Raw genomic sequence first — 16,821 nt, forward strand, 5'->3', positions numbered from 1 at the left:
TCTTCAGGCTGATTGGTTCTTTGCTGATTGGTTGTTCCTGATTTGTTGACTTCTCACCTGCTTTCCATTAGTCTTCATTTGCAGTTGGCTTTCAGTTGTGTCAGTCAGCACAACTCACTGTAAACTTTAAGCACACAGATCTGTTTTAACACTGTCTTCAGTTTTATTTTATGTAGAGATGGACATGGACATAATTGATTTGACCATTGAAGACAACACTGATGCAACACAATCCGTGTGTAATGATGGACCAGCCAGCAGCATTTCAATGCAGGTATGTTCATCAGTCTCTTGCACTGGTGGAGGAAGTACTCACATTCTTTACTTAAGTAAAAGTATCAATACTGCAATGCAGAAATGCTCTGTTACAAGTACAAGTCTGGTGTTCAGAATTGACTTGGGTGAAAGTACAAGCATTGGCATCAAAACATTTACTTAGTATCAAAAGTAAAAGTACTGATTATGCAGAAATCTTCCATTTCATGTTTTAAAAATGTATACAATCATTTGAAAATAGCCGAAGTCTATATAGGGCTGAAGTGGTTAATGTATGTTTTGTAATAATATTTCAAATCTACAAAGCAACTAGTATCTAAAGTTGTCCAATAATTGTAGTGGAGTAAAAGTACAATATTTGCCTCTGAGATGTAGTGGAGTAGAAGTAAAAGTAGGCTACTGAAAATTGGAAATACTCCAGTAAAGTAAAAAAAATACCTAAAAATTGTGCTTAAGTACAGTACTTGAGTACATGTACTTAGTTACTTTCCACCACTGGTATCTTGGAATATGTATTTTCTTTATTTAAATATAGTTTCTAACGCACTATGATAACCAATCAAGAATGTTATAAATATGTCTTGTTAAATAGTTTCCATAAGTCTTTTTTTACTGGTGGCCCTATATCAAACTCCACTGTGCAAATACTGACACATGGATCTGAACAGGTGTACGACCTGTATGACGATTGAAAGAGCAGGTTGCAGTGAGGACTGCCCAAGGAGTCAAGGGAATGGTAATCGGAATAGTGAAACCCTGAGAACACTGGGCACCTTGTTATCTTTCCAGTGGACACCGGAGGGGCCGAGTAATCCAGAACACTGGGCACCTTTAAAATCCTGGACTTGATTGTGCTTTATGCTCGATTGATTACTTTAACAAGATTATTCACAGTACAGGTAGTACAGTCAAAAGGTCATTTCCATTGTACTCAATTCTTCAGTAATACATATAATGCGTTACAATGCAACACAAATGCTACAGTATACAAAAAATTGGGATAAAGCTCAGTAGCATCATAAGGTGTCTGTGTGTATATATACAGAGAAAGGTAGGGGCCAGGGGCAGAGGATTCTACTATCAAGATGTTCAGGGAGTTAAAGCTATGTCCACTTGTATTTTGAGAACGGGACGACTTTTAGGATAGTTTTGGGTTGGGAGTCGGGTGCCATGTCATTTGGTCCGACTGGCCCCAACTGTACTCAGTCGGCTCGGTGGTCTGAGTACAGTTGTAACTCAAGTTTGTTTCACTAAGACTAGAGCGTTTAACTGGTTGAGAGTTCACACACAAAGCCCCAGTTGGTTTTGGTGCCCAGTTACCAGGCGCCCACTGTTCCGAGGTCACTAAGGGAATCTTTGATCCTTTTGCCAATTACGGTTTGAATCCTTCAACCTGATTTGAATAAGGACTCAAGCGTTGATGTTGGAAGCCACATTTATGATTATTGTCTTGTTTTGGGTGAAGATATGTGTTGAACAGCAGAATGATGTTTGAACTCTTGTTTTGTTAGGGTGAAATGCTGGGTGATGCTGAACAGCGGAACCTGAGTGTCTACCTGAGAGTTCGACCCTTCTCCAAGGAGGAGCTCGCTGACAATGAGGATCAGGTGAAATAATATTGCTGTCGGGCAGAAACCTCTTATCTCCATGTTTTAACTTTTTGTGTTTTTTCATAAATTAAGGCCCTACTTGATCATACTACAGCATCGCACAAAAGTATCCGATCCGCAAGCTCAAAGCGTGGCGCAAAACGACGCGCTTCGAGCTTGTAGATCTGATACTTTTGATGCTTTTGAATCCTGAAAAGTAACAGGACGATTTGAGGTGCAGTAAGTGATTTTTGTTTAACAAATGTTAAATAGTTCCATAGCATATTCAAATAATAACCATTGATATAGCAGAGTGTTCAGTAACAGGGGTCACCCCATCTCTTCAGCTCTTAGTAAAGAAAATGCATTTTCAGGTCGGGATGCCAAGTTCATCCAAATGGGAGAGAGCATGCAGTATAAGCAAGTGAACGTGTAAGTGATTAAACAAATTAGTAGTCACAATTGGAACAGGAATGCAAGCTGATAAATACACTTTGTGTGGTTCTCTCTCCTGATTGGATGAACATTTTAACCCATTTTTAACTCACCGGAGGTCAGAGTTATACTTAAAAAAATATTTTGACTTCAATTTATAATAATAATGGAAATTCAATTGAGCTGATCGGACTGAAAACTTGCCCAAACTTGGGAGTCCTAACGTTGCAGATGACTGGCTATCCAAATAAAGTCCAGGATCCACTTTAAACAACTACATAATTACATTTTTAGGTACTGGTAATTTTGATATTTCTTTCAGAGCTGTGTGGTGACTGAGGACAGTCAGACTGTGGTGTTGCATGCACCTAAGGGCTCTGCCACCATGAAGTGCAGCGAAAGGGGCATTGGCGCTCCACTCCACAAATTCACCTTCTCTCAGGTGAGGACAACATGGACTTATAACACCATGTATTTGTAACTTGGAAGTAATTGCAGATCTATGAAATTACAGAACAAGAACAGGACTAGTAGACTTGATGAAACAATGCACACCCATTGTATACTTTATATAAGAAAAATGGCAGATCTACAAGCTTTTACAATTTTCCATTTTGACCTGCAAAAATAGGGACACCAGGTTGAAAGTGGTGAATTTCCTGTCCTGCTTTTTCAGATATTTGGACCCGAGACGAAGCAAGCTGACCTCTATGAGGGCAGCATTAAGTGTCATGTATCTGAATACCTGGATGGGCAGAACGCCTTGATATTCAACTACGGTGTGACGAGCTCCGGAAAAACCTACACCGTCCACGGTAAGATCAGAATGAGTCATTGAATTACATACATTTTAAAGTCATTATTTCTTGTTGATGCTAAATGCTGAAAAGCCCTGTTCTACTTACTACTATGTCCTCATTGTCCTGAGGTGCGTTTTGTACAGCATGTTAATGAGCATATTTTTCTCACTATTAAAGCATTACAATGTAACATTTTTTTAATTCATAAAATGTAATTTTGTCCAGTCTGTTTTGTACAGTATGTTAATACAATATAACTCATACAAATTGGGGTGGTTGTATTTTGTCTCCCTGCTCTTCTATTGAGACATTTAGATCGTGTCAAAGGTCATGTCTCACCTAGACGCAGGATCTGACACGAATTGTGACCTTATGGTCCAGATTAAATGCATCCCCTGAGCAAGGAGGCAGGCTCTATTAGCTTAATGGTAAACATTTCAGCACTTGCATAGGAAACCGCGTTCAAATCCAGGTTAGAAGAGGAATGTTACCCAGTGCAGCTTTAAATACTGGCCTTCTGTTAACAAAAATGATCAAACATTGTGTCATTGGAACAACTCTGAACTTTTTAAACAGCAGAACGAAAACCCCACCTTCATTCAAAACTTGGCTGAAGCGTCTTGGAAGAAACTTTCTGGACTTAAGCTAATTTTGTGTATGTGAAATGTGCTTCAGGAAGCCCAAAAGAGCCTGGATTGCTGCCACGTGTGCTCAGTGCCATCTTCCAGCACATCAGAGGGCGCCAGTATGAGGGGATGGACCTGAAGCCATACCGTGGGAGCGATGCCCAGAAACTGGGCTCTGACCAGGTCAAACAGGAGAAGATCTCCAAGGGTTCCATACTCAAAGAGGCAAGATGATTTCCAATATCCACTCATTCCATGTTTTTATCAGGCCACGTGAGAGGCCATGGTACACCTGCTCTCTTTCTCTGTCCAACCTTTTTTTTAGGAGAGTGAACTTAAGCGTAAGAGTAGTACTTCCTCACGTTCCTCAACACGTTCCTCAAAGCGGTCACGTACCTCCTCCTCGTCCTCGATCACAAGTCTGTCTGCTGCTTCTGATCTAACAGGTAGCTGCAATTCACTTTTCCCCAGAGTTATAGCCACAGAGGTGATGTAAAACCTGATTGATTGATTGAATACTTTAACAGTTTGCAAATAGTACAGTGGTACGATTTTACAATGATCGCTAAAGGGATAACGGATAACACAAATAGCCCTAGGCCCTAGGGCTTGTTTCCATTGTGGTCCTGTGTATTCAATTAATCGAGACATTTAATGACATTCAATAAACAACACAAGTAACAATAAACATGTGTACAGTAAACATTGGTGTGGGGAGAAAGACTAATTTCTGGTGTTAAGCTTGAGGACTTTTCTAGACCGAAGATGGACCATCTAAAAGTATAAATCAGGCATAAGGGCCTCTGGCTGACATAGCTGGTATTTGTCATTGTCATGTGAACTAGGCCGTAAACATGTAGTTTGATGGTTACATCTGCGTACTGGCTATAGTTAATCTGGTACATCAGATCACTTTGAGAAAGGGTTGGGATTAGTCTCTGTACTACGTATACATTGCTACGAATGACACTAGGTGTCATCACATGGCCGGACCACATCAGAAATGTGGTCCTCTATGAGGACCTGTTGGAGAGAGAGAAGGATGAGGCTGGCAGCCAGGGCTCTGTGTCAGGCACCCGCAACTAGTGGTAAGCAAACTGGCACTGTGGGAGCCAACCCAGGGCAAGAAGCGCACCACCTACGTAGATGCACTGCGGTGCAACAGCGAATCTAACAACACTGCAGAGCTCAAGACCCTGATACTAGACAGACAGGAGGGTGTGGAGGGCAGCGATTCAGGAGTCCCGAGTTGGTGTTGGCTAGACCGCACGCTCACATCGCAAACCACTATGGATTTCTTACTAGTCCACTCTGCTACACTGAACTGAGAAATGTATTTTCATAAAAGTGTAAATTTAGGCTACCGTTTGCCTCCTATATTCTTCCACTATCCTTGCATATCGATTGCAGACAAATGTGACAAGTCTGAAGTTTCATTTTACTACAACTGGGGGGCACTATCACAAAAATAATCGGACAGACATGAAGGCATAGCATCGATGCTAGCCTCCATTATGACTCGGGTCAGAAACAGAAATGTTAAATGTAAATGAATATAGATTTTTTTTATCTTTGAATTGCAGAATATATTATTCAGCATAATTCAGAGCTTGAGAGTGGAAGCTGGACATTATGATCAAGTCAAATAGCCTAGCCGTCTTTTTATTTGAATTAAACCTGGTAAATACCCCTTTTCAGTGGCATGCATAGGTGTATTTAAAATACCACTATGATTCAGATTTTTGTAATCCCCTTTTTACTTAGTGCTTAGTGTTATTGATACACAAGCTATTGATGTCATGACAGTATGGTAGTGTTGTGTATGTATGCACTGTTTTAGTTGAATGAGGTATCAGCACCCTCTACTGTCTGACAAGTTCATTTCACAAGCCGTGACAGAAAAAAAGAAGTCAGTGGAACTGAACTGGTAGGCAGCTGGTGAGTGGGTGCCAACACAACAAGCTCTTTCTCCCCACACGTTCTAACAGTGTGGAGAGAATACGGAAATCGCTGCAGGCATGGCTTTCCTTTAGTTGGTACAAAGACATTCTGTAAACTGTCAAAGGTCACCGTTTTCTGCTCTTTGATTTGGTTCATTTGCGCCGGACAAACGGCAATGTCTCCCCAGCCGAGAATTCTACCATGGCCGAACTTCATCCATGTTTGACAATGGAGTGTTGACTTCAGCCGAGAGGTCACTGTGGTGTCAAGTTCAGCCCGCGGCGGCAATTTCGCTGCCTTGACTGGTCCGCTAACTGCTCAGGAAGATTTATTATGAAGCATCACATTACAGAATTGTACATTCACATTTAAAATCTACATGCTTCTTTTGAAGGGAAGAGAATAAACATATTAATCAAATTAATAAATCAAACCAATTGCACAACAAAAACGTATCACACAAAGACAGTGGGGGGGGGGGGGGGGGGGGACCTGACGACTAAACATTCTCAACATATCGATCCCCTCAGCCCCCACTTATCAGAGAATAAATTACCTCTTAGCCTCTCTGTCCTTATTATCACTTCCCTCACCCAGGGATATGTATTCATTCCACCAAGAAAAAGCATTATTTTGGAATCAGTCACAGGTATTGTGTATTATTAATGAATATTGACATGAACCTGATGTACAAAATATTTTTAGAAAGTTCAAACTAAATCCCATTGTCGACATTGCGAAACAATGACCTGAAACTACGCGGTTGGAAGATGCGGAGGAAGACAATTTTTGCCAACTATATTATTGATCTCAACATCAGAACAATATTTATGGAAAATCTGTGTGTTCCTTTAATGTCTTGGATACTTGCACAGCATTACCATACCTTGTTCTCATAAACATTTTCTTTTCCTCCCTTCCCCTGCCTCCCTCGGCCTTCCTCCCTTCCTGTCTAGTGGAGTCGGGGAACACCCCTATAGACCCAGATGGCAGCCAGTTTGCCTTATGGGTCGCATTCTTCGAAATCTACAATGAGTATGTCTATGACCTACTTCAGCCGCTATCTTTCTCAAAGTCCAATAGACGTTCTGCTCTGCGCGTATGCGAGGACAGCACTGGACACACCTATGTTAGAGGTACACACACAACTCAACTTTAACTTCCTTTGTTCTTTTATGTGTATGTATTTGTATATTATGTCGTTGCTGTTGGGCAGAAACCTGCCACCTCCATATTTTAGTTTTTTAGTAAATTAACGCCCTACTTTATCATACTACAGCGTCACACAAGTATCTAAAGTAGCAGACAAGCTCGAAACCGTGACACGCTTTGAGCTTGTAGATCTGCTATGTTTGGTATTTTTTTATTTGACAGGCAGTGTACAGGCATCATTTTCATCGGCATTCATTTTCATATCGGGACATCTTTAAAATGTTTCGCTTTCCTCTAGATCTAAAGTGGATCAACATCCAAAACATGGAGGAAGCAAGTAAACTTCTTCGATTTGGAAACAAACACAGAAGTGCTGCATCCACTAAGATGAACCAGTCCTCTAGCAGAAGGTAAATATTGTTTTTTTTCTTTCTCATGCAAGATTGACTGAATGCAAATACTGATACGATTTCCTTTTATCCAAATTCTTATCCTAAGTCATAGCATATTTACCATGAAGTTAATGAAGATCGATGGTGCCGCAGTCCAAAGGATTTCTGAGTGAGTGATTATGCAGTGCAAATGTGAAAACTGAATACAAACTTAAAATATAGTATATTTTTGCACTGCAAGGTTGCAGGCAGAGCAGACGGGTAATGGGGCCAGGCCGTGAATTTCACAGAAAGGGTCTCGTGCAGTCTCTAGTACTGAATTTAGGAATATTTTGTGGGATTGCTATGAAGTGGGCTCAGGTCAAGACACACAGATGATCTGTTAATACAGTCTTGTGTTTTTCAGGTTCTCGCTGTGTGATCTGGCTGGCTCTGAACGATGTAACAAAGCGAAGACCTTTGGAGAGAGACTGAAAGAGGCAGGGAACATCAACAACTCTCTATTCATTCTGGGGAAGTGCATCACTGCACTTCGCAACAACCAGACTGACAGGTACACTACAGCTGACATTCAATGAACATACTACTGGCTTCATCTAGGCCAGGGCTTCTGCAGGTTGGCTACGTTTGGATGAACCCATTTGGATGTTGTGTCATGCTGAAAGTAAAAAAAAAAAATCTGCACGTATATATAATTTCATGGTATAATTAATTTTAACCAACACCCTTTGATTTTCTGACCTGAAGTCTCCTCAATCTGTTCCCTCTTGCAGTTAAAATGCATCAATCTACTTTTTGCTGTAAACGATATCAGTTTTTAACATGTTTGAATAAATGCTTGTATGTTAAGCAGTATACATAAAGTAGTTAGTCAATTAAGACTCTGTATGTTTGATAGTACATAGATGGTCACCAGGTTTTAATTAATGCTCTATATGCTTGTTAGTCACCAGGATTTAATTAATGCTTTGTATGTTTGACAGTATACATAGTTAGTCACCAGGTATGAAGTGAATGCTCCCTATGTTTGACAGTATGTGTTAGTCACTAGGTTTGAGTTAATGCTCATTGTGATGGATAGTACATAGTTATGTTGACAGTATGCATAGTTAGTCAGGGATCTCACAGTCTCAGATAGTAGCCAGCCATCTACTTGCCAAGCTAGTCAAAATTTGTGCACCTCCCTTGTTGCCGGCTGCTGAAGGTCCAACGCTGGATATTTGTTAACCGAGGACAGAATTAAAAAATGCAGTGGACAGCAAAGTTATAGGGAAGGTTAGACTCTCACTCAGTTCAAGGTTTTGTACCAGCCTTGTAGAAAACGTTCCTCACTTAATATGGGCCTTGTTAAAGTATTTGTGCTTTGGTAAAGATCTGTACTTCTCTCGTTGACATTGTCAGGATGAAGAGCGGCTACATTCCTTTCAGAGAGAGCAAACTGACCAAGATCTTCCAGAACACTTTCTGTGGGAACGGAAGAACATCAATGATTGTTAACATTCAACCGTGTGCTTCCACCTATGACGAGACTCTCCATGTTATGAAGTTTTCTGCCATTGCCAGTCAGGTGACATTATTACATCCTTTGGCCAAGTGCCACCCTTGTTGGTGAAGGCCATCCAACCAAAGTAGAAAGTTAAGGGCTGTAGGTGTAGCGTGGTCTCTGCCATCCACTTGAGTTACAGTGATTTTCTTTTTCTTTTTTTTAATGGATATCTTAATAGTTATGGTGCTTGGTGTAGACGGCTCTTTTTGACACATTGGAAAAAGAAAGAGGCTCCTACATTTGAACATTGGCTTAATGAATTGACTCCTCAAGAATAAGGTACTTCTTAAAGAAGTACCTTTTAGTTGATGAACAGGACACCATTAGTGTGGTCGTCTGGCTGTTATCATCACTGTCGTTTTGGTTTTCCATGGCAACATTTCACTTTATTATTTTATGTAATATTACTGAACAGTATGGGTGGGAGGGATTGCGGGTTTTCTTTTTTGGTACCCCCCCCCCCCCCCCCTTTGGATTTCGTTGTATAGATTTTTTTTTTGACATTGTGCAACTTAATAAAACATAATTTCACCAAAAATGAGGTACGGTTGTAAAATGCTAATGTCTGATATTGTTGGCAGGTGGTTCAGGTGTCTCTGGCCGAGTCCCTAGAGTCCCTGGTTCCTTGTCTGGTGGGTCGGGATGGCAAGCCTCTGCTGAGGATGGACAGCCAGGCCCTGGAGAGCTTTCTGTCTGAAGACGAGCTGCTGGATGAGGAGGATGAGGCCGACATGTCCATTCTGCCCCAGGAGGTACAGATCTAGTATCCATGTCTTTTATCATGGTGGTTCGGGGGTCCCCATATGTTTTTTTTTGGGGGGGGGCAGATGACAGTGAAGTGACAATTTAAGGACTTTTAAGACCTTTTTAATACCTAAAAATACATTATGCATCAAAAGTAATCAACAAACTATACTATAACTAGTCAAACGGCCAAATTGTCAAATAATATAAGAGGCAAACATTTTTTTAAATAGCCAATCTACAAGCTCACAACGCCTCGCAAAGCGAGGAGTTTTGAGCTTGTAGACTTTTTGAAAGACTTTTTGAAAACATTTCTATCGATTAGTCACCCCATGGAGACTTGAATTCATGGATATTTTTTTTGTTTTTGTAGACTACAAGTCTTTTTCTGCCAGTTTTCCTTTGTTTTTGAGACCACGGCACTTGCAGTCAACCCTGAACAAAGAAGGGCGCAACAGTTTACCCTGGACTATACAGTATATGACACGCACCACGTTTTCCAATAAATGTTTTAAAATGTTGTCCTGTGCCATTCCTAGGATCTTCTGGTAGCATGTGAAAATCTGCGCGCAAAACTACTGGCAGAACGGAGAAAAAACCTGACGCAGGAGATAGAGATTCGCAAGGAGATGGGGGATGCCATGCTAAAGCTCATGGTGGAAAGTGAAGAAGTCCACAGGTACATTGCCATTATTCTCCATTAACAGCGACCGACTGGCGGGGTATCTTCTTGCAATCTCTCTCTAATGTTTTATGGATACTATTGGATAGACTGTACTCTGTACATGTTGAGAGAGAAACGTCTATTGGTCTGTTTAAAGATGGTCTCGCGAGCCAGACTATTGCCTCCCACAATTTTCAAATGCTTCCGTCATACAGTCTGGAGCAGCGGAAGCTCTGAAAATGAGGATGAAACGGATGTGACGCCTTCGTGTGTGTATATATACGGAATATAAATTGTATAAATCTAAATAATCCAAGCATATATAGCTTGCTGTTTATCAGAAATGGAAATTCTAAATCTAATATAACATTTTAAAATATATTTTCGTGACCGGAAATGACGAACAGATGACAGCTTCCATTCTTCCGGCTTTCGGGATGTGTAGTTCCAGACTCTATATAGCGTTCAGAGATTGTGGAATAGTTGTCTGGCTACGCGATACTAGTTTAAAAATAATTTGAGATCTGCACCCAACATAGTATGTGACAAGTTCATCACAACACTTGGATTGGTGTGGATTATTATGATGACGTACGAAATGAGTAATGGGTGACTAAATGTTTCAATACTTTATACTTACTTACTTTATACTCACTACATCACAGAGGCAAATATCGTACTTTTTACTCCACTACAATTATTTGAAAAAACCTTTGTAGATTATTATTACAAAACATGCATGGACCAATTAAGGTCATATTCTATACTTTGTGTACTAGAACATTTATCTACAAGCTCAACGCACTGTGATGCTACACATTTGAAAAACGTCTGCCAGCTTGCATGGTACAAGAGAAAAGTTCTAGTATCAAAAGCAGCGTTTCTGTCCTGGAGACCTTCCCCATGCCTGAGGAAGGTGTGCGGGTTCCTTCTTATGAAGTATAGTTTAATGCCAATACTTTTGTAATTTTACTTGAGTAAAAGTTTAATACAGAACATTTACTTGTAACAATATTTTTTACATTGTGGCACTGCTACTTTTTACTTGAGTAGCACACCTGTGTACTTTTTCTTTATGATCAACACTTTTAGTTTTACTTTTAGCAGAACAAATAAAACAAATATACAAAAACATGTAATAAACATATTCAAAGAGAATCAATGTAAGAAATGACAAAACACAAACAACAATATACAAATATATTATGCAGAAAATGTTACAAGATAAAAGACCATACATACAGTTTTCATGACCAATAATGCAGCATCATCCACCATATCATAATGTATATGTAATGTATATAAAAAATTACAGCGAACAATCAAAAGGGCATGATCTGACTATAGATCATAGCAAGGGCCTACAATATGACTATGGTACACATTCCACTTCAAATCATATTTGTCCACCTGGATATTAATCCTAAAAGTTTTAGTCTTTAGTCTGAACTGTCACAATCCTGCTTTTGTACATTTTAAAACTGTTGTCAGACGTAAGACGGCGGAGCTGAAGGAGGGCTATCAGGAGAGGATGGAGGAAACCTTCGAGCTCTACAGGGATGCAGTCAAAGAGCATGCCTACCAGTCTGCCATGAACCGCATGGAGGACCACTACGTGCCTGTCGATGAGTTCATTGATGAGCAGGAGAAAGTAGAGGTATTTCACACACTCATTCATTGATCAAAGTTCTCAGTTTGATTTCAGTCATTTGGATTCCATAGAAGTCGGCATGTGTCACGCGTCACACACCCAAAACGGGCTATCTAGAAGCTTACAACTCAGCACGATGCGTCGTAACAAATCACAGTATAGGACGTGGCCTAGCAACATCTTTCAGTCACGAGATTTTATTCTGCTTTAATCCATGCGCATTTCAATTTATCTCATTGCCAGCTTTATTTGCCCTGGGTGAAGGGCATGATAAGCGTGCACTGGTTGGTCAGCAGCCATATCGGCCCTATATGGATAATACGGAAGCGGACCATTTGCTGCAGACTAAAATGTCAACACGAGCGCCCTCGCTGTTGAAGTAATTCACTGTCAAACATGGACAAAACTCGGTTGACATTCACATTTTTTGAACCGGAACGGAGTGGTAAAGAATTGACCATCGACAGCTTGTAGAGTGGCTGTCTCAAAAGCTATTTTTGACATCATTCTGTCATTCTCAGTCTTGTGAATAAATAAGGCTATGTGATAAACAATTATCACTATGCATTCTTCAGTGCCAGAGGTTGGATACTGAAGGCAATGACACATATGTCCGGTTGAAAATCTATATTATTTCGGCCAATATCCTCATGTTTTGATTTTCCAATGTTGAATAGTAAACTTGGCCATCATTACTGTCTCTGTAGGCTCTGACGCGTAAGCTGTGCGAGTTGGAGAACCAGTTGTCAAATACCAGGAGGACAGGGCAGCCTCCAAATCCAACGCTGGACAAGTCCTGCCAGATGGATAACAACATCCAGCAGACTACACAGGGGGAGGAAGCAGGTTTGCATGTCGTAAATCATGTGCCGTCTGTTAAACGTATAACACCTATATACTTGTTATAGCGAAAACTACTGATATAGTCCAAGAACACAAGGCGTCATGCTTTATGAAGTTGTAGATCAGACCAGTTGTAGATATGTCACAAATGACATGATAACCCTAACCCAAAATATAGGGACGCCAGTTTGAAAGTGGTTAAGATCCACAACAAAGGTTTCACAAAATTACCACAATTTTGTCTTAACAGATGCCGAGCGATACAAACAGCTTTATAAGCAGAAATGTGTGGTGGAGGATATGTGCGAGGATAAACAAAAGGTAAAAGGACGGAATTTGAATTGTCTAAACGAGTTGGAGATATTCAAGTTATATTCAACTGTAATTGGTTGCCTGTTTATTGTACCTCAGATTCTGTACATTGCGGGCATTTTGTCTTCCAGCTGATTGTGTCTCTGGAGAAACGACTGGGGACTCTGAATGAATCGCTTCAGAAGGTCAGACGTAACCTCACGGAGGAATCGGCCAAGGCAGAGGCTCTGCAGATGGCGGTCGACGATCAGGTAAAGTGACATAATTTTGTCTGAACCACACAACCAAGTTTCACCTCTTAAGCCCTAGGATCCTTTTTCTTGGGCTAATATTCACAGAAAATAGCAGATCTACAAGCTCACAAGACATCGCGTCCGACATGTTGTGAGCTTGTAAATCGTCTGTTGAAGATATTTATTATAGAATGAAAACAAGCAGCAGTCCATTATTTTAAGAGGTGACGACATCAATAAGCTACAAGCCTACCAGTCAGAAATACAACTAAAATTTGCCCACTCAGATGGTACCGATTTGTTAAATTTGGGGTCTTGGCCCACACGTCGTAATACTAACATTTCTGTCTCCTCTCCTCCTCTGTCGTCAAGCCTGGCAGGTGTTACAGTGAAATTGGTGACCTACCGAAATATGAGACCATCTTCTCTACTTCATATGATATAATAATAATGCACATTGAGGTCTTTCAGTAAGTAGCCTAAATACCACTAGGGTAAACATCTAACGTTTATAAACAAACGGCAGTGATTGATTAATGTGAAGTTCACAAAATGGTCACATATTTCGGCAAGTCATCAATTTCACCATAACACTGCCATGCTGGAGGAGGCAGAGGAGTATTGGGATCTGGCTAATTTCAGATGGCTATGACATCATTATTGTAGTTCGAGCAATACCGGTATGTCCATATATGGGTATAATCCCACTGACACCCCATAATTAAACTTTTATATTATACAACAGGTAGTTCCGACCAAGCAATCTGATTGGTTGAATTAGCTATCTAGCCGTGATTCAAACCAGCATGATAGCACGGGCCTAATCACATTAATAAATCACTCCGCACTGCAGTCCGCATCTGATTAGACCATATATGGCACAGCTGTGCTGTGACGTCACGCTGTCCCACGGTAGCAAAACAGACAGACAGTAGCCTGACCCACCGCCGCCACCGGAGAACAAACAGCTATGCAAAATGGACTATCGCACGGTGAAAATAGCCGATCTACAAGCTTGTTACAAGCTTGTTAACTTGTAGATCATTATTGGTAGATTATTGGCACTTCAGTGATGCTTGCGGAAGTGATGCTTGAGGAACTCGGCTCCGCCTCGTTCCTGACCGCATCACTGGCGTGCCAATAATGTCGGTAAAGCACACCCTCTCGTGTAATATTGCTTAATTATAGAAGATTGTAGTACATGGAATAATGAAGTCGGTAAACCTTGTCTGGGTAGATTATAAATGTCTGCGTGGCTCTTCTGTTTCACCTGAAGGCAAAACATGTGTTTTTTTTGTTTTATTGTTGGGGGTTTTCTGCCTTTATTGATAGTACACAGTGCAGAGAAACAGGAAGTGACATGCAGCAAAGGTCGTCGGGCTCGGGAATCGAACCTGCTGCGACTCATGTGTCAGAGCATTGGAGCATATGTGGTATGCGCCTTAAGCGCTAGGCCAGAGGCGCCCTCATATATCTGTTTCAATCTTGATTTGAGTGTGGCTCTTCCGTTTTCACCTGAAGGCAAAACATACAGACGATCTGCTGAGGATGAACGTTGACAAGGAGAAGGAGATTACGTCACTGAAGGAGGAAATCGCGAGGCTGTCCGCGACTGTCCCCGTGCAGCCCAAGCCCAAACGAGGTCTGCTGGCCAACATCAAGCTCTCGGTCACGTCCCCGCGGACGACTACACTCAGCCGAACGCTCAGGAAGACGGCCAGGAGTACATCAATGAAGAAACTCAGCAGCTAGATGGAAATTGGAACCCTTTATTATTTTAATTTTAAATGTTCTCCCCTTATTTTAATACACTTAAATGTTTAAGTTTGCCCTTTTACCTCAGCATAAAAGCAGTAGTATTGGATGCAAAAGGTTTTCAATGTTGGAATGCTTTTCTTATGTCAATTTTAAGTTTTGAAATAAAACACAGGTTTTTAATTAGATTGGAAAAAGAGCCTGTAGAGATTTTACGTTTCACTTTTTTAGGGGTTTACCAATGGTATGTACTGCAGTACTTACTGTACATGGGGTTAGACTCAAAGAATTTGACTTAAAGCGCATACTTCCTCCAGGAAATTCAACACCACATACACACTAGGGTGACCTTGTAAGATGTGCCTGTACTATGGTGCCTTAAAGTCAACCGTGTGGACACAGATTTCTGTGCCCTGACAAAGCTCCTCAAAATTGCCAATGACAACCGCTTCAGTAGAGCGAAGACCCAACACAGGAACGGATGTGTGGAAGGCAGGCTCTCAGATGCTATCCTTTGAGGGAGACATCCCAATTGACCCAAAAAAGGTCGGTAAACAACGCATGGCCAAGAAATATTTGGATCCCACCACCCTGACTTACCCCCTCCCCTGACTAAACTCAAGATATAGCAAATGTTCACTGACCTCATGGTGTGTGAAATATATATATTTTTTTAAATAAACTTTAACTTTAGTTTATTTATTTTGGGCCTCATTTTCTCCAATTTAGTCCATATGCCAATTTCCCCATATACAGTAATCAGTGTCACTGCCATTGGCCATTTTCGCAGGTGGGAAACCGGCTAGGGAGGGTCCTCTGTTCCTGTATTAGCGACACCTACAGGTTGGTTGACAGTTCAGCAGGGAGCGGAACTGGATAGCGTGGTCTTCGGCACTTGTTAAAGGTAGGGCAAGTCATGTATTTTTGTCTAAAACCAAATGTTTTTTGTTAAAGCTCTGTATTCTGTTCATTGCTACAAACATAAAGGGTTCAGTAACAGTGGTGTCCCCGTCTCTCTAGCTCTTTAATAAAAGGAAGAAAAAGAAAATACAATTTCAGCCAATCAGGAGAGCGTAACATTTATCAGTTTTATAGTGTTGAATATTTTGTGTAACACACCGCGGTTAAAATAACGTGGAATAAACGCAAGCCTTTAGTGGGGATGCAGGACAAAGGAGACTAGTCCGTGGTGATAAGGTTCCTCCGTGTCTTTATTTGTCGACAAGGAGCATAAAGGTTACTGCAAAGGGTCCAGGATTAGCAGCACACCGCTGCACACAAAGTCACAGGTTTTTATACACAAGATTCAAAAGACGGTCCTTGACTCCAGAGCTCCTCCTCAGCCCTATTTTCAACCAATCACAGACTGATCCGTCGTGGCCCGAGCGGATAGCCCACTGCATTTTAATAGGGTCACACAATGCCTTGAAATCAATTCCACAATAATATGCTTTCAGTACAGAACCACATTTCACAATTAAGTTTCATTATGAGATTAATACTCTGCACATTATACACTTTAAAATGGTACCAAGAATCATGTTCTCATTCATCTGTAAACAATAGTTACTCAATGAGGCTTTTAATAACGCAGGAATCCATTCAGAGTGGAGACTTTTACTTCTCCTGGCTTCTACTTTAGTTAAAATTACATAGGCCATAGATAAAGACTTTGTTCATTTTACTTCAGTATATGTTTTCACCCAGAATAAATAATCTTTTAGGAGTAACTTTGTGCTTTAAGCCAGTTGCTAAAAACCTGTACGATTATTCACACAGGTATGCAAAATGAATCCGAGCAAGAGGTGACTTCACAGCAGTTTCCCAGTTGCCTTGTGGCCACCCGCCTTATCACAGGGGAA

General features: G+C 40.9%; 1 protein-coding gene across 1 annotated transcript; it reads left to right on the forward strand.

Moving 5' to 3' along the window:
* Positions 1–165: 165 nt before the first annotated feature.
* LOC311038563 (kinesin-like protein KIF20A) lies at positions 166–14,956 on the forward strand (the record flags this gene model as incomplete). The annotated part of the gene is made up of 18 exons (XM_084048136.1): positions 166–274; positions 1,788–1,883; positions 2,623–2,742; positions 2,977–3,115; positions 3,776–3,951; positions 4,052–4,172; positions 6,624–6,803; positions 7,118–7,229; positions 7,318–7,380; positions 7,618–7,764; positions 8,613–8,778; positions 9,339–9,509; positions 10,041–10,180; positions 11,657–11,822; positions 12,524–12,662; positions 12,910–12,980; positions 13,103–13,222; positions 14,726–14,956. Exons 1-18 carry the CDS (start codon positions 179–181, stop codon positions 14,954–14,956), a joined length of 2,454 nt encoding a protein of 817 aa, XP_083904262.1. The 5' UTR covers positions 166–178.
* Between the last annotated feature and the right edge of the window lie 1,865 nt (positions 14,957–16,821).

This window comes from Gymnoscopelus microlampas (assembly GCF_963454915.1).
Source record: "Gymnoscopelus microlampas genome assembly, chromosome: 22".
Classification (NCBI taxonomy): Eukaryota; Metazoa; Chordata; class Actinopteri; order Myctophiformes; family Myctophidae; genus Gymnoscopelus; species Gymnoscopelus microlampas.